Source organism: Lagopus leucura, unplaced genomic scaffold (genome assembly GCF_019238085.1).
Source record: "Lagopus leucura isolate 7727_CA_CO unplaced genomic scaffold, USGS_WTPT01 Super-Scaffold_1, whole genome shotgun sequence".
NCBI classification, from domain to species: Eukaryota; Metazoa; Chordata; class Aves; order Galliformes; family Phasianidae; genus Lagopus; species Lagopus leucura.
Genome location: NW_024962250.1, coordinates 12,273,389 through 12,298,153, shown reverse-complemented (window position 1 = coordinate 12,298,153; position 24,765 = coordinate 12,273,389). Strand labels below are relative to the sequence as shown.

Sequence of the window (24,765 nt, the reverse complement as noted above, 5' to 3'; positions counted from 1 at the left end):
TACGCATACAAATACACATTTGATAACTGGCTACTGCTTTACAATAAATATTTTCTTATCTGATTTCCATTTCTGTAGGACCCAGGGAATGTCTAATGTTGTTGTGCAGAGCCAGCAGGAAGGTCATTAATGCTGTTATATTTTTAGGTCTGAATTGTCACTATCAATGATGCTGCTTCATAAAATAGAAGAAGCCATGTTTGCATGTCTCTGGGGAAAATACAGTAGTAACCACCAAATATTAACCACCATGTATGCTACATGGTCTTTATTCTTCCTCTGCGTGAGGATGATTATTTACCATAAGCTTTTGCAGGATGCAGACAGAAAAACTGCCTTTTATCATAGCTTTTCAGCAAATCGAATGTGTGGAACGAAAAAAAAAACAACCAGCTTTTCGGTATCAGTGCTAATGATTTCACTTTGTGATTAGTGATTGTGAACATGAAGCTGTGGAAACTGTGAGGTCTTTGAGGTTTGTACAGTTAGAAAATTTCAGTTTCTGGAATTGCGTTTGTATACACATAAGGTACACTAACAACTCAGTAAAATACTGACACAAAGCATCTCAGGCCTAAAATATTTAACGTCTTCCATACAGCTTAGAAAAGAAATAAAATGACTAATGTGATTTAATGTATTTTATAATATCCTGGCAATGGTAGTTCCACTTGGTTGACCTATTTCTTACTATGGAGCTTAGTGAAGGATACTGTGTATCTGAATGCTTATTTTAATGACATAAGGGAGAAAGGTGTTGAGGTTGCTTTGGCCCTTATTTTATTTTATTTTTTTAAATTGTTTTATTTTTATTTTTATTTTATTTCTATTTTATTTTTATTTTTATTTTATTTTTATTTTATTTTTATTTTATTTTTATTTCATTTTTATTTTATTTTTATTTCATTTTTATTTTATTTATTTATTTATTTAATGTTATTTTGGATTTGGGTGGGTTTTACCTTTGAATTGACAAATGGGATTTTTTTGTGTTTTGAAGTGGGTCACAACGCTGCTAACATGCTGTCCTTTGATTGCTTTTGATTCTGAGAATATTTTCTTCTCTCAATTCCAGGTTGGGTGGGACTATATCTGCATACAAGATAGTGCCAGATGAAATAGAAGAAATCAAGGTACAGTATTGCTGCCTTTCAAAACTGATTTTTTTTTGCTTGGAGAATTACAGAAATGTTGTGTTAGAAAGCTACATTATTTCTTGCTTTGAAATGCCCGAAGAGTACATAGCCTGTCTTTACTATCCTGTTTGGCAAAATCTGAAGACAGAAAACAAGAATGATCGTAAATATTGCTTATCTGAATTCATTGCTTATCTGAAAAAAAAACCCATAACTTAAAAAATTTAAATAAAATTGAAAACTTGTTCTTTCCAGGCATTTATAATCCTCATTTTAATTGGTAAAATATGTATTCATTAATTATTGATCTTGGTATTTCTTTATACATCCAAAACATTAAAAACTGTGCATTGAAATCTTAAAATTGTTTAATAGGAAATAATGGTTAATACTTATTTCCTTCAGCTGTATGAATTGATAAATATCTTTACACTGCTGAAACATTTTATCATCCGCTCAATTTTAATCTAGTATCACAGAATAATAAAAATAAAAACACAGATGTGATGTCTGTAGTAAAGTTCTTAGATCCATATGTAGGCATGTGAAATAGAACTTTCCTCATCTTTAGAATCGTATCTCACCCTCATTTTAAGTGGGCTTTGGCAGGATTGATGCAAAAAAATTCTCTAATTCAGTGCATCTGTGTTTAGATATCTTGAAGACAGGTGCAGTACTATTGTGACCGTTAGCATAATAACAAATAAATAAATATTTAGAGTTCTGTTACTTCTGAAATCGAAACCATGACCAATTCTTTCAGTATTTTTTCTGCCTTAAAGAGGATAAAATTAAATCTTCGGTACTCAGAATCATCAAAAGCTCTTTGATTTGGAGGGATGACAGCAATGAATTTATATTCTATGCAATGTTCATTATTACAGATTTCATTTTAACTGAGTCCACTTCAGCAATTTATGTCAGTTCTTAAATGGACAGCTGTGTGGGAATTTAGCCTAAATCTGTTTAACATGGTTTCTGTAATTGGTGCTTTATTCCTTTTAGTTGGCATTCAGTTATTCTGACCTATTGCTTGTTCATTATTATTTCATTGTGCTTTTTGTATATTTGTTTTCATCTTTGCAAAGAGATTCAGTAGTGTAAAATACAGTAAATGGAAGTGGTTGCAGAATTGTTTGGTCTGGACACAACTTCATGATATGTAAAGTTGTGAGGATTTATTCTTATTCAGTTAACATCAAACCCAATATAAGCAACTACAGTGCATCTGCTTCAAAATCAAAGCCGTCACTTCATGATCAAAGTAAATATGTTTTTCTTACCTCCAAGATACATGGACTCCCTTATTTTAAATTACTAAGAGGAACATGACTTACGAGTTTAGATCCAATGTTTAGAATTGGGCAATAGAAGAGAAGAAAGAAGGTTTACAAAACTAACTGACATTGACTGATATTTTCCTAGCTTTCAGAGAACTGTACCAAGGGTGTAAAAACAAAAATGAGAAAAATGAGAAAAAACCACAGACTTTGTCCTTTTATATATATGTAAAAAAAAGGACAATAGATTTGGATTACTTGATGTTGAAGGTAGTATGCTGAGGGCTTTATTGTGCAAACTGAGTTCAGTTAATGAAGAAAAATGGAGTGCTAGGAAATAAGAAATATATTTTTTAGGAACTTACTGAATTAGGTATGCTTGTTAGTCAGAGATTTGGGTTTTTTTCCAATTGCCCGCTAAGGAAGGAGGTCTGTTCTGATTTTCAACTCTATCTATTTAAGCTGGTGCTTAAATCCTGAAACTGTAGGGAAAAGCAAAAAGGTTACAAACCTTCATCATTGATTTCTGTTAAACCAGCATGTAAGTGTGAAGGGAAGATTGTATTGTTCTAAATCAGACCTGATAGGAAAAAAACCACTTGCATTTCTTGTTTGTGGCAGCTGTCTTGTCTTGTTCAGGTAATGCTTTTTTAGTTGTGACAGAAGTCAGCCGCCTCATCATACCTTATGTGATTGAACTTCTGAAACTGTGATACACTATATGTTTCATGTGAAAAAGGCATGGCTGGAAGATGCTGTGACACAGCAGCAGTGAGTATAATAAACAAATCTATATTGAAATGGAAGACTGTTTATGTGCGTATTTTGAGTAGCAGCTACCAAATAGGGAGACTGACCATCCATGTGTTGAAGACAGAAGAGTCTTAACTTCAGAAATGTTCTCCAAGCAGATTAGAGTAGAAAAAGGTGAAGTAATACAAGACAAAGCAAGTGAGGTTGTTGGAATGTTACATTTAGAGATGATGTAATCTTCTTCCAAGCCCAACAGTTCGCAGATATTTTGTCTCAGAACTATCCCTCCCCTCTTTAAACATGAAATATTAAGAGAGTTAATTTGGTAGAATATGCAAGAAGAATAGCTCTGTTTTTATTATATGATTTATCTTGACAGGTTGCTGAATTAAATTAAAGGAGTTTGAATAATCATGTTTTCTGATCTCAAAAAATAAATTGGTTGCTTAAATGGCAAAGGAGGATACTTTATTAGGCAGAGAACAATAATTATCATGACAAATAAATAAGTAATTTTGACAGCATTTCCATATATTCTAGAAAAGGTGGTAGATTAACCTCTTTTATAGCTCAAAATAGCTTATGAGGAAAATGAGTACAGATTTACTGATTTCACTGATGCATGTAATTACTTCTTAGGTGGGGTAGTGTTGTAAAAATAGATTCTCTCTCAGTTTGGGAAAAGGAAAAACTCTGTAAGCGATGGTATACCTGTCAGTTGAAATATGTCGAGAGAAGTTTAAAAAGAAAAAAAGTTTCTAAATGTATTAGCAATTTCAAAAATAACCTGCATAATGTGCCTCTGAGTGTGCTTGTACGTATATATGTATATATATGAGAGTTTACGTGTTCACATCACAATGTTCAGTAAATTTTAGTATGTTTACATTTTCCATCGTAGAGTGTTCAGAATGTAGTTATCCTTGCATTTGAGTCCATTTAAATGATTTTACTATGTGTATATTTGTACTGTGAGTTCATATATTGTTCATGAATATAAAGTATCGTCTATGTATGTGTGTGCATATTTCTGCGAATGAGTATTTGGTTAACGTTGGATAAAATCAAGCTGTGTTTCCTTGTTACCAAAGATATGTAATGACTTGGATAGCTATAGACATACAAATTAGGAGTATTTATGACAGAAGAAATAGTGTGTGCCCTATCCACCCTCATGCACATTTGTTAGGGTTGGGAAGAATTGAGCGGAACTAATTGCCACTGCATCTACATCAGTTTGGAACTGAATATGATGCAACTTGGGTTGCCTGTTCTTATGTCACAGTTGCATGGGTTCACAAAGCGAGATCATTCAAACACTAACTGAATGAAGGTAACCATCACAGGTTCCTCCCCCTCAGAGCTCTTCTGGAAGGTAGAAATGTCTTCTATAACATGATTTTCAGGAACAGTGCTTTGGTCAGAGAAACTATCAGAGCAGGAAAACTGGAGTGGAAGCATACCTGTCATTTTTTTCATTCCTGTCATTTCTCTACATTAGTTAAAGCAATAACACTTTCAGTACTTGCTGGTTTTAGAATACTACAGGAACTGATGAAGTCATGAAGCATAAAAATCACAGCGTATTTCTGAGAAACCATAATTGTTTGGAATTTCTTTAGACATCTGTTTTCAGCAAAATTACTTGTCCTGTAAGCAATGTTCTTTACAAACTTGAAAAAATATATTGGCAGTTTTGAGCCTTGTTCGTTCATTGTAGTTGTATGTTGTGCCTAGAGGAGAGCTCTTCTATGCCAAATAATGTATGCGGGGACTGGAAGGCATCAGGCAACACTCGTCTTGGAGAGCATCTTTTGATTGGAGGCTTAAAAAAAACAAAGAAACAAAAAACACTTTGTAGCAAACTTAACATTTCTTTATTTCTAGTTAGTGACAAACACAATACTGTTTTGCTTGCAATGATGTTTTAAGATAAAAGAGCAATTTATGACTATTATTGAGAAGAGTGTTTTTGTTTTGTATCTGTACATAGTGTTTTCATATGCAAATGGTAATGTCTTTTGGGTTACAGTTCCATGATGTGCTTTTTTTAGTTGCAGTATTCTGTCATAAATATATGATGTTGTGAAGGGTGGTTCTTCTAGAGCAAGACTTTATGAATGACATTTCTTAAAAATATTTGATTTGCTTGAATTTGCAAGTCAACAGCAGAGACAAATATAAATGCTTCCCCATATATTTTTCATGTAGGATTGCATGCCTCTTACTGTCTTCTCAACACCATAAATGAATGTGACAGAAAGTGTCAAAAAGTAAAACACATTGGCAATGAATTTCATTCTTGTAATACTTGAGCTCTGAAACAGATATTTTAGTGTAGAGAACGAGATTAGACTGTTATTTCTTCTGGTGGTAAATTTTGAGTAATCTTTTTTTAGAACTGTTTTTTATTATTGGTTGTAAATGTAAATGTAAAGTACTTATGGGCAAAGATCGGATTTGTTTTAAGTCCATTTGTCCACTCTTTCACACAGAGATATGCTTTATACTCATCAGAAAACACCTGTAATTTTTCTCCAGTTGATCTTCAAATGAAAGCATAACAATGAAAGCAAAACAATGTCTTAAAGGCTACATTCAAAGGCTCTTTCCCAGAGTAATGATCATTCTCTTTTCTTAGAAGCATGTTTCCTTATTGGTCTAATATGAGAAAAGTTCAATTCTTAAAGGTCAGTTACTTTAGATGACCAATGAATTCTTGATGTTTTAATTTTCCATGTGATCATATTAATGAACTTATGAAGAAAGCTGATTCAGTGTTAGTGCCAACTGCCTTTCAGAGCAAGGATGGACTTCAATTAAAAAAAAAAAAAAAGTTATTTGAAATGATTGCAGATAGAATCTGTCTATCCAGAGGCATTCTCTGAGATCTGTTTTGTAGACCCCATGGCATCACATGCCTACATAATATTGTATGCTATAATCTTTCTAATATGCTGATAGGAGTAGCTGATGAAACTTGTGCAAACTGTGTGCAGACAAAAGACATTGGCCATGGTGCCTCAAAGCATTGTCATGTTTGTTGATGTGTGGAAAAATAAGTAGCAATTTGTCAGCAAGTATGTTTTTGCTGTCCTGTGTTACTGGATACTGGCTTAGAATCTGGACTTTAAATGCCAGGCTTGGCTGGGGTACTGGAACTGTAGTCCAGGCACGCTCTTGCTCCAATGCAATATGAGTGTTTCCCCATAGTACCACTTCTATTGCGGCAGGGTCAGACTTCTTTCCTTGTTGTTATTTTCAGTCATTGTGGATATCAGCTTTGACTCTTGGATTTTTTCTTCTCCTCTGGTAGGATTGAGACTTTTTGATCAAAGAAGAACATGGAGTTGCTGCCACTATCACTATTATTGACATATTCCATTTTTCCCCTTTACCTTACTGTACTGTCTGAGAGAGATGTATGATGTAAACCCAGCAAATGAGGGAAGTTAAGCATCCATTCCTTTCGGCATCTAGTGCTGAGGAAGATTATCAACTCTTTATGTTACTTGGAAGGCAGCAGATATTTAGGGATGGCCCGAATTTCTTTACATCTCTTAGTGATTGAGCTCTGATCACTGTTGTGACTGGAGTGTGTATCAAGCACTCTTCTGCTTTTCTGCCAAGGTCTACAGAGCCTAGTGCTCTAGACTAAGTGGACTAAGTATACTCACTAACTTCCTACATGAAGATACGGATTACCACTTGTTTTTCTGCTGTCCTCATTTTGCATTTCACAGACACTCCTTGGAGACCTCATGGCTCCAAACATGAAATTGAAATGACACATCATCTTTTTAGCAATATTATTGTTTACTTTCCAAAGCAAGCAAAACAGTTCTTTAGTTCTGTAATGAGAGAAGTGTCTCTAGGATGAAAGAGAAAGAATAGCTGAAACTTAATCGACCAAACAAATCAGGATACTGATGACATTTCGAGCCTTTCTGGTTAGTCAAAACTTATGCATTCTCACTACTGTTGCCCTTATGAGAAGAGATTAATGTTCCTCAGATGGTTCACTGCTAAGGTTCTGTTTGCCTATTAAAACTTTCTTAGAAATAAACATTAGAAATGAGAAACAAACAGCAAGAGTTAATACTCTTGTTCACAAATCACTTCTTGTTTTTCAGCAAGCTGAAATTAAAAAAGAAATCTTTGTTTTTCTCTGTGACCGTAGTAACCAATTTTCTCTGAATTTTCTCCTGGCTTTCTTTTGTTTTTGTTTTTTGCTATATACATATCTCTGTATATATCACTCTGTATCATCACCTGAAACCTACTTAGGTTTTGAGGCATTTTTTGTGTGGGATTGGGTTTTTTTTTTTTTTTTTTTGAGACATTTTCGTGTTCTTCTCATAAGATCCAGTGTAGTGGGTAGTGCTTTCTGTAGCTTCTGTTCTCACTCCTCTCAAGTAGGATTTCACTTAGACTGAATGAGATGAGAAAACATGGATTAGCTTCATTAAACACGAGATTGCTTTTGGCAAGTAAAACAATCTTAAATAAAAGCCCTTGTCATTTTCCATGTGGCCTAGTTTCCATGTTACATTAAGTTTTGTCTCATTATATTTGCCCCATAAGAATGTATTCCAGTTACTCTGTTTTAGAGATCTATCAAAGAGATGTAATGCTATCTTATCCCATCTGGTTGTATTTTTGGGTTGGTTGGGGTTTGAACAAGTCTAAGGGAGATCTAAGGCATGATTAGTGTTTTCTGTATTTTTTTTTTTTTCAGTAAATAGTTTTCTCTTAGATTCTTTATTTTGGGATTGCCAAAAGAGATGAGTGTTGGTACTGTGTATGTACATGTGTGTATTCATGTATATATATATATATATATACACATATATACATTTATATATATATACATATATATATATGAAAAAAGGGAGAACAGTTGTTTATTAAAAGGAGCTTTCATGTTCTACAGCTGTTTAAAGATGGTCTCGTAATGGTTTCACAGTGAATTATAGAAGTTATTAGATGTAGAGAAATTGAGTGTAATTAAGTACGTTGAAATATTCAATAACTGAATTATAAAACATCTAAAGCAATTAAGCAGAATTCAACGTTGTGATGTGTATAGAAGGTGTGAAAAATCCTGAATTTGCATATAGAATAGCAGGTGTTGGTTGGATTACTGCAATCAAGGAATGAGGTCTGAGAATTGTGTTAGTGTGCTTAGTATTAGCTCAGTGTTCAGGAGCAATTGGAAAAAAAAATGTGAGTTACAAGGAAAGGAACAGATATCAGGACATAAGACCTTATCTGTTATCTGCGAGCCTCTTGTGTCCCACCATATGCAATGGTGTGTGGAGCTCTGAGCCCTCAGTCACAACAATGGCACAGTAGGGCTAAAATGATTTAGCGTCAAGGTGTAAGAATGATCTAATTTATAGCACCACTTGCATATGAAGAATGGATAAAGACAATGAAACTGATATGTTAACAAATGAACAAGAAGTGGTTCCTTTCTAGACTTATTGCAAGTTTTAAATAACCTCTCGTTCTTGATTTATGCAAATTGTAAGACTGAAAGCAGATATTCAAACTTTGACTCTATATATTCTATTGGTTGATAATTTACTTATTTTAAGGCAGTAAAGAATGAAATTCTTAATAATAGGTTTTACCTAAGATTGCTGAAGTTGAAACCTTACTTCATCATAACACAGCAGTCATTTCTTCTTCAGAAACTGGTTTGATTGATTGTATTTTTTTCTGAAGGAAAAAAAAAAAGATATATAGCTGATAGACTACAGAAAATTCAGCTAAAATAGTGGCGTTTATTTTGCTTTCATAGAATGCTTTGTGTCTAGGTTCTTTTTTATCTTATGTTTTAATGACTTGATAGGAAAAATATGTTAGGAAGACCTAATTAAATGTCTCTGATTACAATTTTTGTGATACCTTAATCCTGCTTACCATTATTTACCCTATCATCACATTTCTAATCCACTGACTAAAACAGCAGAGGAAAAACCTAAACTTCTTGAAATTTTCATAAAAGAACTGGGTAAAATTGATTGTAATATAAACCAGATGTGGTAAACCGTGTCACTAGAGGCATTTTGTTTGTTCACATGCTTTTATTGTCAGATGCCATAGATGGATGTAGATGAGATTTCATACAGATGAAGCTATATTTGAGAATGTACATAAAATGGAAAGATTTAAATGAATTCTCTGTGTTATTGAGTATGCTAGAGAAGTGTCTCATCTCACCTCTGCTAGTACAACAGAGTTCGAAAGTCGACTTTACTGATCTGCTAGGCTTACACACATTGATTTCTTTTAGCTAAACAAAATCAGTGCAAGAATTGTGGAGTTGTAGTTTAAAATGCTTTCCTTAGCCCAGCCATCAAATTCGCTCTGCCAAGAACTGTACATTTATCTTGGGCTGTGTCAAGTTATGATTTCCTGCAAATAGATGCAACTCTATATAGTAAAGCATCTGCTGCTGGGAAGTCAACATTTATATTGGGTTCAATATGTTTCATTTGAAACAACTTCTAGTATGATTCTGTGATCTGTGTGTCTTTTAGCAGCTGGAGTGGATTGCATATGCTTTTGAAGTTCATCTTCCAAATAAGTTTAACCTGAAAGGATTCCAGTTAGTATATTTAAAGCCTCCTTTGTGATATGAACCAAAGTCTGGGAAGCAGGCAGCTGTCAAAGGTATACAGCTGTTTTGGACTAGCAGGCTGTAGTAGACATGTCCTCAGCCTCCAGGACATATATTCTCGTACTACAATATATTAAAGTTACAGATAATCAGAGATTCGTAATATAGTGCCATCATTCCCAATGCACTGTACTGCCTAAGCTTCATGTTTAAGAGTGCCCAGCCATGCTGGCAGCCTGTCTCAAACAAAATGATAGTGTAGACCTATGATGTCCAAACTTATTTGGTGTGCACTCATAGTAGTAAAACATTTGTGAACATGCACCCCCAGTACGTGTATATTTATTTATCTTTAAATTTATACACATCTGCTCTTCTGATATTATGAGTTCTGATATTTTCTTCCTGCATGCTAGTGGATCATCTTGTGTGTCTCATAGAGTGCATGCAGCCCAGATTGGAAATCGCTAACCTCAGTTGTTGAAATAATTTACTGGTTCAGGAGGCATCACAACAGTGAGCAGTGAAAATGGCCATGATTCTTTTTAGCTGTTTTCTAGATTGTTCAGTACTAATTACTCTACAGATGATAGGATTCTTAAGAGTCATTTTGGATTCTCCCCCACTTTTGTTTTACATACATCAAGAGTTTCAAGTCAAGTTAGTTATTGTTTTATCATGCCATTGTATTGTATTATTATGCCATTCTGGTCATAAATTTCTGAATATCACCCAGCATTCAATATTTCATGTGAGGTGTTTACAGAATTTCAGAAAAAAAATAAAATAAATGCAGAGGCGTTACTTGGGCACGAGTACCTATTTTGCTGAATGTTCTCTTGATGATAATGGGTTGAAAGGATACAGATAAAATTTTGCAGGCTGAAAGGAATATAATCAACTCCTATAACGAAAGCGTATAGGAGGTTAAAAAGCAAACAAACAAATAAAAAACCACAACTTTCTCAAAAACATCCCACATTTATTTTGTGAGATATAAAACCTTATTGTGTTAATAAATGTTGATAACCACCATATTTTATCTGATTGGCCAGTTTATGTTAGTTTGTGGCATGATTTCTCTTCATGGCTTATACTTAGGGGAGTTAAGAATGATGTCACAGGGTGAGAAGCCCAACACAAGTGTAGGGAGCAGTTATTGCTTGCAATGAATGGGCCTATTTTGAGTGCAGGCATCAGGTGCCTAAGGAAGTGAGATCAGACTGTTCAATTATCTCAGAGAATTATGGTTGTAACAAAAACCAGTTATTTTTGCCACCAGTTGTGGAGACATCACTTCTTATGTATTTGATTAGATGACAGTAAAATCATATATTTTGCAATAAGATTAAGCAGATCGCTAAGAGAATGCTCTGATATTAGAATGCATTTGATGTAGCTTGCTGTGGCTGAAGTCTGAATATTTGCTTTTTTGGAATATCTTTGAAAGTGTTTCCTAGCATGTGTCTCCCTAGGCAAGAAACATGATATGCTTCAAGTTAAACACTCACAGAAGGTTGAAACTGAACATTTCTTTTTTTCAGTATTTTTGTTCTTGAGCTTTTCATACATTCTTTTTCTGGATACCCCTGTGATAATATAGCTAGCATTTTGATTTTATTTTCTGTGACAGCATTTCTGTACCTCTGAATTATCAGTAGATTTTCCGAAATGATGTGACTTCACTGTCTGTAAAGTAATGTATAAAGAAGAGAATGCCACTGAGTCATCAGAACTCAGTAAAGGTGCAGTGGTTGCAGAGTTTTACTTTTTAAAATATTTTCACATAAAAAATATGCAAGGATTTCTAGGACTGTTCTGTCAGAAATGTTTGCATTCAATTTCAGATGCCTCATCATTGTGACAAACTTAGGTGGAGTGTTAAGATTGCAAAGACAACATTTGCTTGTAACATTTCTGCACAGACTGCCATTTCTGTTTCCTGTTGTTATTGATCATCTACTTTGTTACTGTTATGTTCTGTCAAAATAGCCTTGTATTTAAAGATTAGGAATATTCTAACAGTTTCAATGTCTTGCTTTGTTAGTATGATGATATAAACCACTGTACTAAATGCAAATGGTCTGCTCGGCTGTGGAAATTGTACTGCTTAGTACTGTCATTTGAAAGGCTGCTTCTGCATTTTTACCAGTGAAGTGGTCATGGTAGTTGAATCTCATTTGAAAAAAGTGAGGATTACCTGACATTTGCCTTGAAAATGAAGCTGTGTGTCTGAGGATATCTTATAAGAAAATAGTTTAGCATCAAGATGTAAAATTCTTGTCCTTTTTTGACAAAAATAGAAAACAATTCCTTATGTATTGGGGCAATTTATTACCTTAATAAAAATTTATAGGGAATAATGCTATATGGAAAGAGGCAAAGTGTAAAAATAAAAAGCAAGTGTCATTTGGGACACTGAAGCTAACGCTTTAGTTTTATCGAGTACCTTTAGGCTGTAAAAGACAACAGACATTTGTCCTCGGGCTGATTTGAAGGAAAGATGCTTAAGCTTAAAATGAGAACTGAAGAGAATTGCTTTACATACAAAAGCTCAATATGTCTCTAAATATTGTGCAGAACTATGAATGCTTCTTTAGGTGACAAAACCGAGGGGATGACAGTGTTTCAAAAAAGAAAAAATATACACTACATATATAAGTATATGCATATAGTGCATATATAATGCACTATAAGATGCATGTGTAGTTAAAGTTTTATATTCATTATGTCCTGTCTGTTGGTTTCTGAAATCTAGAAATAGAAATCAGCAAAGATGGGATGTGACAAAGCCTTCTTTGCATACATAACTGGAAAGTACTCAGGACAAGCACAGATTCTCACTGTGCAACCAGTAATTGATGTGCAGGCATGAAGCATTAATCATAATGGCACACTTCCCTACTTTTGCCATTTTACCTTAAATAAAACTTCAGAGATATACCTCATATTTTTAAGTACCCATGCACTTTTATGGTATATTCTCATATTTAACATTTTTTTTTTTAAAGTAGCTTATATTTTAGTATGCTGTCAGTGTATATGCTCAGAATATTTTGTAACGTAGTATTTTTTTAATAATGTTAGTGAACTCACATAAAGTCCTCCATTAGGAGAAGTAGCAAAGGCATAATCTTAACAGCGCCAAAACTTGACCTAATTATGTTGCAGTTCTTCTCAAAGGATGGCAATCTCATATACAAACTGAAAAATAAGGTGGAAAAACAAGGCTTTTCCTCTTAGGTAGAATAAACAGTTAATGTCAGACTAGTGTTTGTTGAAAACATTTTTAAAGTCACTCTGTTTGCTAGATCTCTACCAATGAAAACAAAACTGGGCATGTTAGGCCATGCATACTGCCTTCGGAGGATGGTTAAATAGTAGCAAAAGAAAGCTGAAGGAAATATTTCTGTTTGTCCTTACAATGATTTTGAGTATGTTTGAAACATGGAATAAATGAATGATCAGCTGTCTTCAACTTTTATCCCTTTTTATGATCTTAGTATACTAAGAACATGTTCTGTCATCAGTAGGTACAACCTAATTCATCAGAGTTAACAAACCAGATTTTTGTTTTTCTCTGCATGCATAATATGTTTTATTTAAGTCTTTTCAGCTTCTAGGTTTCAAAATCAGGAATAAGATGCAGTGCCTCAAGCGTTATTTGTCAGGGAGTTTCATGGCATCAAGGATTCAATGATTCAATGAAATATCCTGTTCATTTTATAGACAGCATAAAACGAATAGAAAGTAAAACCAGCAAAATTAGTTTAAAATTGAAACTGCAGTATAAGCAGTCTTTCTGCTGTCCCTTCTAGGAAAGATTAACTTAAAATGGTTCTCACATTGGTGCTGATTCTCTTTAACAAAAGTTTCCATGAGAATCTGGTTTACCTCTCTCTGTTGTCTTTGATAACTAACAGTGAACAGAAAGTAACATCTAGAGTCTGCAAAAGAATTAAACATTTTCTTATCAAAGCTAAGACAGACATTGAAATCAATCCAAAGAAAAGAGTTTACTGATGGAAAATTTTCTAGAAGTAGATCAGTGAGAAATTCAGTATTCCCGCACAAAAGTATCATTCTAATAAAGGATAATAAAGGGCTGAAGTCTGCTTAATGTTAGCCTGCACTTATTTCTTGTGCAAAACAGTATCATTTTGCCAGTACTGTAAATGTGGATGGCCGCATGGTAACTTGTTATAACCTTCAATCCAATATATTTAGAAGAAATGGCAATCTGTTTGTCAGTGAACTTCACTTATATCATGACTATTACATTTTTCTTCTCTATAGATGTTCAAAGCCACAGTATATCAAACTCAAACTTCCCAATATCCAAAGAATGGAATAGAGAAGCAGGTGTTCTTATTAGTAACGTTATTTGTGTAGAGACTGATGCACTGCTAATTCCAGTGAAATATATTTGCTACAGCCAATGCTGTTATGATAACATAGAGCTATTTTGAAATGGGGGTGACAGACCAAAAAATGTATAGAATGTTTTTGTAGTTAGAAGTGACAGCTGTAACAGCGCTTAGAGAATTAATAGACTACTAATGATCTCTGACTTTTATGAGACAATAGCTACAGTGGCTTGGAAATCGGCTCCATATTTTAGATTTGATCAGTAGTGGTGATTACAGCTGCAAAATTAGAAGTCCTAAGTGGACAATGTATCGAATACTGCACCTAGATTCACAGGTGCAAGTGTAAAAGCTCTTGCAATTACATTTCTTTGGAATTCTGAGTTTTATGCTACGCTAGGTCCTAAGTCACACATTTGTAACTCTTAAGAAAAGAACCTCAATCTTTTTTTAACATGTTCTAATACAAGAGATAATACTAGGCCTGTAAAGATTACTCTTAAAGGATATAAAGGACTTAATAATTGCAGGAAAGAAGCACGGACTTCTCCTGCTATAGAATCAGAAGTGCCAGCACTGAAATAACAAGGGGATTCAAAGTGTTTTTTTGTTCTGCACTGTGCAGGGGAAGACAGAGAGGGAGAGAGAGAGAGAGAAATGATACAGGCTTCTTTGTGGATCTCTCTAAAAAGGCCCACAACAAATGGCTAGTAAAATATTTGCTTTCCCAAGTCAGAATAGATAGGAAATTTTGCATCGCTTCAGATGCTGGGAACCCTATGCTATGTCTGTGAAGCACCGGATGAATCTCCAGATGGATTTCTTCATGGCAAAGTGCTCTGATTTCATCTGTGGGTAGAAGTTTCTCCTTTTAGATCCTTTGAGCTACTGTATTTTTTTCTTCCAGGCAGGTAACTATGCATAAAGGATGTCCTCTTTAACACTTGCCACATTAGTAGCAAGGCCAGGGTGATGGTGTGACTTTCTGCACCCAGCGAGAGCTGCCTGTGGGCTCCTCTGGTACTGTGAGCTGTTGAGCTTCCCTTCAGCCAGAGGATCAGAGGATTCCCTTCAGCAGTGTCACCCAGGCCCAAATGCAGTGCTGGACACAGCAGAGCTCTCCGTCTGCCTGTGCGGATAACTGTTAGGTAAATTACTAACTCCTAGATCTACTTAGGCTCTGGGTCACGATTGCTGCAATATTAGAGAGATTATAAAAGGAAGATTGTTTGGTCCTTAATTTCCAGAGGGCATTGCCCAGTTCTTGCTCACAGATACAATTTCTGGCACGCTTTTCTTCCTATGCTAATTCCACCTACTCTGTTACTGAAAATACAATCTGGATGACTTTTCTGACTGTGTAGGCTCTTCCTCAGACTCAGCAGTAAAGTGGCAATTGTCTCTGCAGGGGAAACTAGTAGTCCAGAGATAGCATGTACTGCATGCATCATAATCCTCAAAGTAGAATGTGTGGGAGATGATACAACTCTTTCAAAGGGGCAATATGATATTTTTACTTACTACTGAGATGATGCCTTTATTCTAAACTGCACTGAACAGATAACAGTAATGTGACTGTAACATGTCCAGAAAGGGAAATTTTGAATTAAAAAAATCACAAGAATTACTTACATAAACATTTTCATGCTAGAGACCATATGTTAAAATAGTATGTGTTAGTGCAGGTGGTTCACGGTGGAAAAACAACTCAAGTTTCTTTTGCCCTCCTCCCCCACCCCCCCCTTTTTTTAAAATATATAAATAACTCAATATTTTAAAGGTTACTGTTTGTGTCTTCGTGAATCTTTAAAATAACGAACAAGCACTTCCTAGTCCAGAGGGCTTTCCATGGTTTCACAGCTCTAGAAATGACTCATGCTTTAGCAGGGAGAGCTCTGTTCCTGTGAAGCAGCAGACATTTCATATGCATAAGCTCCACTTACTGTCTGATTCAAGTACAGAGGTAACAATGGGAATGCACTTCTTCAGCTGGAACCTGCTGTACCTACAACTGCACTCCCTAAACATTTCTGTAATTACTGAGTCTTCCTGCTTATCCATCTGGAAAGCTACTGAAAAAAAAAAAAAAAAGAGGAACATTAATGTATTCTCTCCATTCTTTTCTGAGGGAAACAGGAGGAGGGAGGCATGACATGCCATTTATGAAAGTATAATGAGTAATTGCAGCATCTGTATGTTAATTGTCATGCTTAAAAGAATGACATCATCTAGATAGTTAAGAAGGTTTAATAAAAACATCAGATAAAGTAAGTGGAATAAATTTAAAATAACTTCGTAAATGTTTTCTTAAATACTTCTCTGAAAACCATTACTTATAGTAGGAAATGTCTGCTAAGATTAGCACAATAGAAGTCATTTGAGGTTTAGAACTTAAATGTAAGAAAAACATTTCGTAAGAAGGATACTTGAGTGTTCGGTTTTTCATGTGCTAAAGAGTTAGACTTCATAAATCATTAATTCCTCTTGAAGCAGACCCTGTAAGGGTTTCACTTGTCATTTACTATTCCCTCAGTGCTGCAGCTTTTGGTTCTGGCACAGTTCTTGCTTTTGCAACTGGAGCATATGGTACAAAATATATTCAGTGCCAGACCGTTTAATTAATTAAGCAGTAATTCATTTCGAGATTAACTGTTAAGAATACCTGTAAATATGAAATTCTTAGTGCAGGTGTTTCTTATTCTGAAATTGGTAGTGTTTGTTTCAAAATTCAATCATGAAATCAGTATTTTTGGTTAGAACCAACATGTTTGAGTTTTGTTAAAGCATTCCTGAATATAACAACACTTTCTCTGCAGGAATCAAAAGAGTATGATCACTGCAAGTATTTGTGAAGTTTGTTGTTCCTGTAACAGAAAGTATTCTGTATTTATTTCATTCTGATAGTACTGATTATTTCTTTTATGATTCTTAAATTTCAGCAAGTGAAGTTTGGCATTTGTCCACAAAAATGAGAAATGGCATGTGATTCAGCTTAGGATCATCCTTTCCAGTTCTTTACATGTATTGATTTGAACTGTGTTCATGTCCTACTTAACTTCTATGGTCATGATAACTTTTTGAGACAAGATTTAGCTTGAAGCAATTGCTCTGTGAAGTTTCTTTTTACTCCATTTGCAGCAATCCTGCCAGGTTAGACATACTTCTTACAAGGTTATCCTCGCCTCGGCCAAGTCACAAAGATGTGTTTTTTTTTAAAATATATTTCATATTTTAATATATTATATGTACTCATGTATTCATGTATCCTCATCTAACAAAATGTCAGCATATCTTTCTGTATAACACTACATTATTTCCAGTAATTTAGGGTCTTAGAAACAATGGAAATGACAGTACAAATAACTGTACAAAGATTGTAGGTTGCTTGACATTCTGCATATTATTTTGCCTGAGAGATTTCCCATACCCATGAAGACATGTTTGAACAACTTTAGTTTCCTGGCAGATTTTAGCTTTATTTATACCAGCTGCAGAAACAGTTGGAAGATAATTTTGAAATCTCTGTTGGATTTTGAATGCTTTTATTACCACCTGACTCCAAGTAATTCTTTTGTTAATTCTGTTATGTATCAAGGAGAAATGAACATCTTTTAAAAATGTTCCATAAGACAAATGACCAGAAAGTTTCAGCTCTTAGAGGAAAAAAATGTAATTCTAATGTGAATTGCTCTGTGTTGATTTTCTCCTGTGTGTAATAATCAGCTGAAATCTTTGATTGCAGTGGGATCAGCTAATGCTGAGACACTTTCGCAAGCTGCAATGGAAGTACAAGATAGTTCATCACATTCCATAGTAATAATTTTCACCTAGTATCATGGGTAATAGCTATAATCCTTTGAGTTTAAAAGAGAGATTTTGCATACCCTAAATCCTGAAAAGGTCTTCCCTTTGAGAGAATGGGCTTTTTGTTCAGAAATAAATGCCAAAAGGTTCTCTTACTACTTTGTAGATTTTGGATGCTAATACTCTGGAGTTCAGGAATAAACAGTATCCTAATCAGCGAGGTAGCCTATTGATAGTTCATTCTGTTAATCTTCTATGATTTGCTGTAAGTAAAAATCATGGGCTCACAGAAAAAGAATTTTTCTGCAATGATCACTGTCAGTTATTTTTCATTGCCTTCAGCAGCAGTCATCAAGTTGTTTGCATTAAGAACCATTGATGAATCTCAACTGATCTTTATCCTTTCCATGTTCCTTTTAAGAATCATTTTCACGGTATCCAAGATTACTTCTAATCAACAGATAATGGAGAAGTGCAGACAGCCTGATGAGTTCCAGAATACTTTAGTCCTCTTTCCTCTTACATACTCTCCTTGTTGATGTATCACTACTGCAGTAATGTATCATTGCAAAGTCTTCTTACCTTCTGTATATCTGGAGAAACAAAGTGCACTGCTTAGTTTGGAAAGAATGGGGTTTTTTTCTAGATGTTTTGGTGTTCTCTGGAAGCTACATCTGGCATTGGTCTTTACACCTGGGAAATAATTCACTATCTCAAAGTGGTTCTCTGTAACTTTTTCCTTATTTATCTGTGGCAGTAATTGCTCTATGGAAAAATATCTTTGTATATTTACCTGTAGTGACCTGATCTATACAAGGATCCTTTCTCAATCAAATTGCACACAACAGTCAGGTTTCTATACAAGTGCCTTATTATTTTACATTACTCTGGAAAGATGAACACAGATAATTCCCATCTGATTTAAATTGTGGAAATAGATTTTGTTGTTTCTCTAATAAGCTTCATCATGGCAAAATAGCACTTCTCTGAATTAATCTGAACAGCTTCAGGATGGTGATAAATGGTAGTAAGATTGTATCTCAACTAAATTTCTTGATATGTATGAAGTAGTAAAAATTACATGAAAGTGATTTACTTTCAACTTTGTCAGCAGATCTGGTATAGCTAATGATGACACCCCCGCAATGGCTGGTAAAAAAAAGTGGGACTAATTTAAGTACAAAAGCTTTATAAATGCATAAGGACATGCAAATTGTCATCAAGGCTATGAATTTCATAAAGTCCAAGGGATTTAATCATTGCAAATTCTAAGAGCATGGATTCTTTTTGCATTCTTAAAAGCATGGATGTTGATTATGGGGACATCATTTACTTTTCTGAAGTAAAGACGTTAAGTTGAGGTAAAATGCTAAAAATATTTTTTGATTTCTGAAATGAAGTCAATTCATTTACAGAATCAAAAGGAAAATTTGTGCCAGAACATGAAGATTAAAAATGACTCACAGGCTTAGCAGTTTTGGTGGATTTGACCACTCATTTAAACAAGCTAAACATGCAGCTTCGAGGTGAAAATCAAGTAGTCAATGCCGTGTTTCAAACCATAAAGACATTTGAAATAAAACTCAAATTATGGCATGCTCACAAGTTATGACAAATAATTTTATGTATTTTAATACACTGGCTAAACATGGTCCTGTGAGCAGCCAAAAAAATATGCAGCCCTGCTCTCCTCTTTGATAAAGGAATTTGAGAGGAAGTTTCAAGATTGCAAAGAAAAGTCATCAGTTTTTTGGTATAATTGCAACTCAAATTTAAGTCAACATAAATACTTTGCCTGCAAATTTTCAAATGTGATGTATATATTTGCAATCAGATCTTAAACTCAGGAATTTGATACTGTCTCTTTACAAGGCTTGATAAGCCTGATCTTACTGGAGAAAAACGTCCCTCACTTCACAATCACGTCTTTTCATGTCATCACTTTTTGGCATTACATATATTTTTGAACAAGTATTTTCAAGGAAAAGTGAAATTTCATCAAAAATATCTGACAAACACCTTGAGAACTCACTATGGATTGCAACCACTTCCATCAAACCAGACTGATGCATTTGTTTCACAAAAGCAAGGTCAAATATTCCACTAGTTGTATTTTTGTTGCTCTCTTTTTTAAATGCTTTAATAAAAATATGTTTTTAAAAGTTTTGTTGTTTATATACATTAACTATATATTTTTTATGTGCAACCCAAGACAATTCCTCTTTTTTCCATGTGGTCCAGGCAAGTCAGAAGGTTAAGCACACATGGTCTAGACTTGCATACTCAAGAAGAAAACTGTATTGTCTGTACGATATGTCTGTTGCTGCTTTGATCTCAGATCTTTTGGATTATTTATTTTATGTAGTTCTTTTGACTTCTTTTTGTAATTTGCTGAGGCTACGTGGCTGCTCTCAGTGTTTGAACGCGTTCACATTCTCACACCTTGCAACCTTGAGTTTCCTAAAACAAGTGATGTGGACGTATTGGACTATTTATGATACAGTAATCTTGGAAAACCACTGCATTATATGGTTCCTTCTCCCCAGTTAAGCTCTTAAATTCTTATTCATTCTGCTTCTGTCTATGAAAGTGCATCCTGTGACTCAGCCATCTGCCGGAGAAGATAGATCCTTGTGGCTACCATTTTACTAACTCCTTACCTATGTAAGGTATTTTCTTCAGTCATCCAAAATTTCTTCTTGAAGTAGCAAAGTTCCAAGAGCAGCCAGGCGATGAGTCCTCCAATACTCATTCCTGGGTCTTATGCTTCTTGAATTCTACGTTTCACATTCTTGATTTCATTAGGACCCAATTGTTCCTTGTCACACAGGTCTAAGTCTTTTACTTTGATTGATTGCTTGTTGTGCTGTGGGAACGTCCAAAAGTTCAACTGGCTTCACACAGCTGTTGTTCAGATAGTTATCTGGCTGCGTGTGGACTCGTGACTTGGACTTCCCTCCGTGGCCAAAGCAAATTCCTTCAGAACCCTGAGAAAAGTCAGTATTGCATGGTATTAGTATGTTTGCCATGAGGCCACCTGGAGTTCCATCTTTGCTTCCCTCTAGCAGTGTGTTAGTACAGTAGAATCCAGGGCTGTCTCAGCCTTCAGTGATGTGATGCTGCAGTTGTTTGTGGGGGGCAGTAAGTGTCAAAGGTAACTGCTGAGCATGCGTCATTGCTGGAATGTACATGCAGACTCAAAGAAGAAAGGTTACTAGTCAGTAACTGATGTTCTTTGAGAGGTATGGTCTGCATGTACATTAGTCTCCTACCTGCCTTTCCCCTCTTTCTGGATCTCTTTCAGGTTTGATTGTGCATTTAAGAGGAACTGAAGTGGTGGCGGATGCACTCTGCCCTATAATTCATGCACCAAGCAGGACGAGGGGAGGCGCTAGAACGCACCTCCCAGGACACTTCAAGGCAGGCCACAAGCTCGCCCACTCTTAGAGTATATATATGGACTAAATATCTCAAAGTACAGCAGCTATTGGTAGGTAAATTTTCTTTACTGTATTTTCACAGGTGAACTGGTAGATTTTTTTAAAAAACAATTTCATTCATTAACTCTGTGGATTATATGCGTGAATAACAGAGACATGGGAGTGTTTACACCAGAAACTGTGTTAGATACATGGAGATAGTTTCTTGTCTCTACAATGGTTTCATCTTTTGTCTTTGTCCTCAAATCCAAACTTTTTAAAAGATCTTGAATATTATTGATTTACCATTTACATTGAGAGCTGCAGAAAAAAAAATAAATGCAAAGTTTGGAATTTTATTTAAAAAGTAAAAGAAAACATTATCTTGAATAATTGTTGCGGAATGTATAAAGTAAAAATGGAAGATTGTACCGACTGTTAGAAAATGGAGCTAGGAACTGAATTGGGTTCCATAAGAATCAGTTATATTTTTACAATTGTACTGTAGATAAAACTTCATAGTTACAGAAAAAAAATGTTCCCATTCAAACCCTTTTTCACAACTGGGTCCCTCATGTTAATCACAGAAACCTTCTAGAGGTTTTTCAATCCAGACCATTTGCTGCTCATTAAACAGAAGTAGATGCAGAGAATAACTTGTCTTAAACTAGGGATGCAGATTGTTTCTGCTTATAAATATGCACATGGAAGATCTGAGTGCTTTTTTCCAGTACGTTTGTCTGTGAAATGCTGTTATCTGTGTGGAGGGCTGTTGATTCTAACGTGTTTATACTTGAGTTCTCTGAGACATATTGCCTTTGTCTGCAAAGACCCACATGCTTTACTGATTCCTTAGATTTGAAGCATTTAGTACTGTTTTGGCAGCTTAAAGATGTTTGCAGTTGTCTTTCTGTAGCTTTGCTGTTTCTATATTTTTAGCAAGATTAAGAAATAGGTTATCAAGTCTTGGTTACAACCAGCAAAGGTTGGTGAGTCTTCTAGTCTGTGGTGTGTGAAAACACCATGAACTTGTACTTGTTCTCTAGACATGGGTGCATGTAGAGAAAATATTGTAACTCTAGTTATAGGACATTAATTACTTGTCTTTAACATCAACTTGCCTTTTCACATTCTGGGAAGAAAATCAGAAGAACACAGTCTTAAACAATCTTAAATAAATATAAATGTATGCAGAGGGAAAGAAAGTATGGAAAAAGCCATCTTGTTCTGCATGATTAATGAGAGATTTATCAAAAGCCAACCATTTGTATCTTTTAGTAAGTCTTAGTGCTGTTAAGAGAGAAAAGTTTTGATTTTTTTCTCTCTCCCGTTCATGTGAGCAGTTTTGAATTTATATCACTCTTATATGCTTTTACCCTTTTCTTTTTATTCCAATTGCTATATTAACTTGTATTGTTATAGGAATAACCAGAGAGGGAAGAGTAATATTTGCAAGGAGGCATTTTTTAAATTTAGTTTTTAAGTGGTCTTAACAAAGATACTTGAGTATTTATAAATTCAGTAATATTTATTACTTAATAAACATTTTAGAGGGAGGTCTTTACACCTAACAAAAATGAAATGCATTTAACTTTACTGTTTTTGCTAGTAAATTTTTATTATGTAAAGATGAGCATGTGTGTATGTATGCCCACATGAATGTATATATCTGCCAAATTCAGAGTAGACATGAAAGTTGCTTCAAATGCTAGATGTGCTTGCAAAAGATCTAGCTCTTCTGACACCTCTAAGTCCCACTCTTTCATCACGACACCTGAGAAAAACTGTTACATGGGAGTTGTCAGATCCTTTCCAGTGAGCAGTCATCATTTCCAGAGAGCAATATCCACTTAAGGGGAATTCCAGCAGTACTAACTGTAGATGGAAGCAGATTTTCTTACAGAAGGAAGCCGGTAGAGTTCAACCATAGAGTTCAACCATCAACCATAGAGTATTTGTTAACTGATGTTTGCAATTGATCTACACCCTCTTCTAGATTTTAATTCAATCTGATACAGCATACCAACAAATCACAGGTTTTGTTTGTAGAATGACTGATATTTCACTGAAGTAGTCTAAATTAAGAATTTCACTTTTCTGAGAGCAAATCAGATAACAGAATTGCAGTTTTTCAGTGTGTCATGCTGGAGTCAATCTTGCATGGATCTACAATGTCTTTCTCCACTGAAATAGTTTGAAATTTCTTTTCCTGTTCTCAGTCCTCAAAAAGTGTTGTCACTCCCAGTGGTTTGATGGGCAAAAACTTCAGTGTTTGCACATCTCTTTGGTTTACTTTCACATTTGCATTGGTGAGCTCTGTTCAGCATTGCACTACAGCCCCTTCTTTTTTTTATCCTCATTTTAGGAATAATTATAATGAGCAGTAGCTTTAAAAATAGTTACATTACAGGCTTCATATGTATGTTGTACCTTGAAGTTTTTGATAGCTGCAATTTATTTTATAATGAAAAATGCCTACCATTATATTTTCATTTTAAAAAAGTAAACCTTTTATAAGGTACATTTTTAATGACATTTTTTCCTTTATCTTTTCATTTCAGTAGAATAGTTGTACTTTTACTGCTTTCTGTCTGGTGTTAGCTTATTTAGAAAGCAATACTAAACAAGACATTGACTGTGATGCTGAAAACTGCAAATATATTTTCAAAAGACTGCAATGGTCAGCAGAATATCAAAAGATGAAAAGGTCTGTTTACAGACATTGAAATACATACTTCGGTGTTACCCAAGTCTTTTGACTACAAAAATTATGCTGTAAAAACAGTCCTACTATTTATATTAATTTATGCCTTTGTTAATGGGGTAAGAAAAGAAAGGGTGGGGAGGTTCCAGAAAATGTGTAGTGTATTTTCATGGTATTTCAGTATTTCATTTTCTGACATTCTTAAATCATTTTAAGATTGATTATTTGCAAAGTTATTGCTCCACACATAGGAGTATCTTCATACATCTACTTTTCAGTGAAGCTTTCAAGAAATAAGTGAAAAGTCATGAGCATAAAAAATAGAATCTTCACAAGAAAAAGGGTAAAAAAAAATGAAATTAATTCCAAGAGTAACTTAACATTTTTAAGGCTCTTTTAACCTTTTCTTTATTCTTCTGCTTTGAATTTGTGTGTTTTGTTTCTGATCCACGAAGAATTGCATGTGCTCTCTTATGATATCAGTCTTGAGTTGGAGTCTGGGGTAGTGTAAACCACAGGACCAATCAGAATTTCTTACAAGATTCTAGTCTGTCAGTTTCTGAGTTGCTGAAACTCAGCAGTCAAAATTGCATCCAATTTTCTTACCAAATTTGCCACGGTGCAGAGTTTCTCTGTATTGATATATTTTTTCCATGTTTTTATTAATGCTAATT

General features: G+C 34.7%; 1 protein-coding gene across 2 annotated transcripts in view; it reads left to right on the top strand.

Annotated features, from left to right (window-relative positions):
• The window catches only part of GPHN (gephyrin), a 263,015-nt gene that overhangs the window by 106,669 nt on the left and 131,581 nt on the right, over window positions 1-24,765 (top strand). For both annotated transcript variants that reach the window (XM_042865257.1, XM_042865243.1), the window contains exon 3: window positions 1,076-1,133. In XM_042865257.1, coding sequence (XP_042721191.1) covers window positions 1,076-1,133 — 58 coding nt within the window. The remainder of the gene's footprint in view (window positions 1-1,075; window positions 1,134-24,765) is intronic.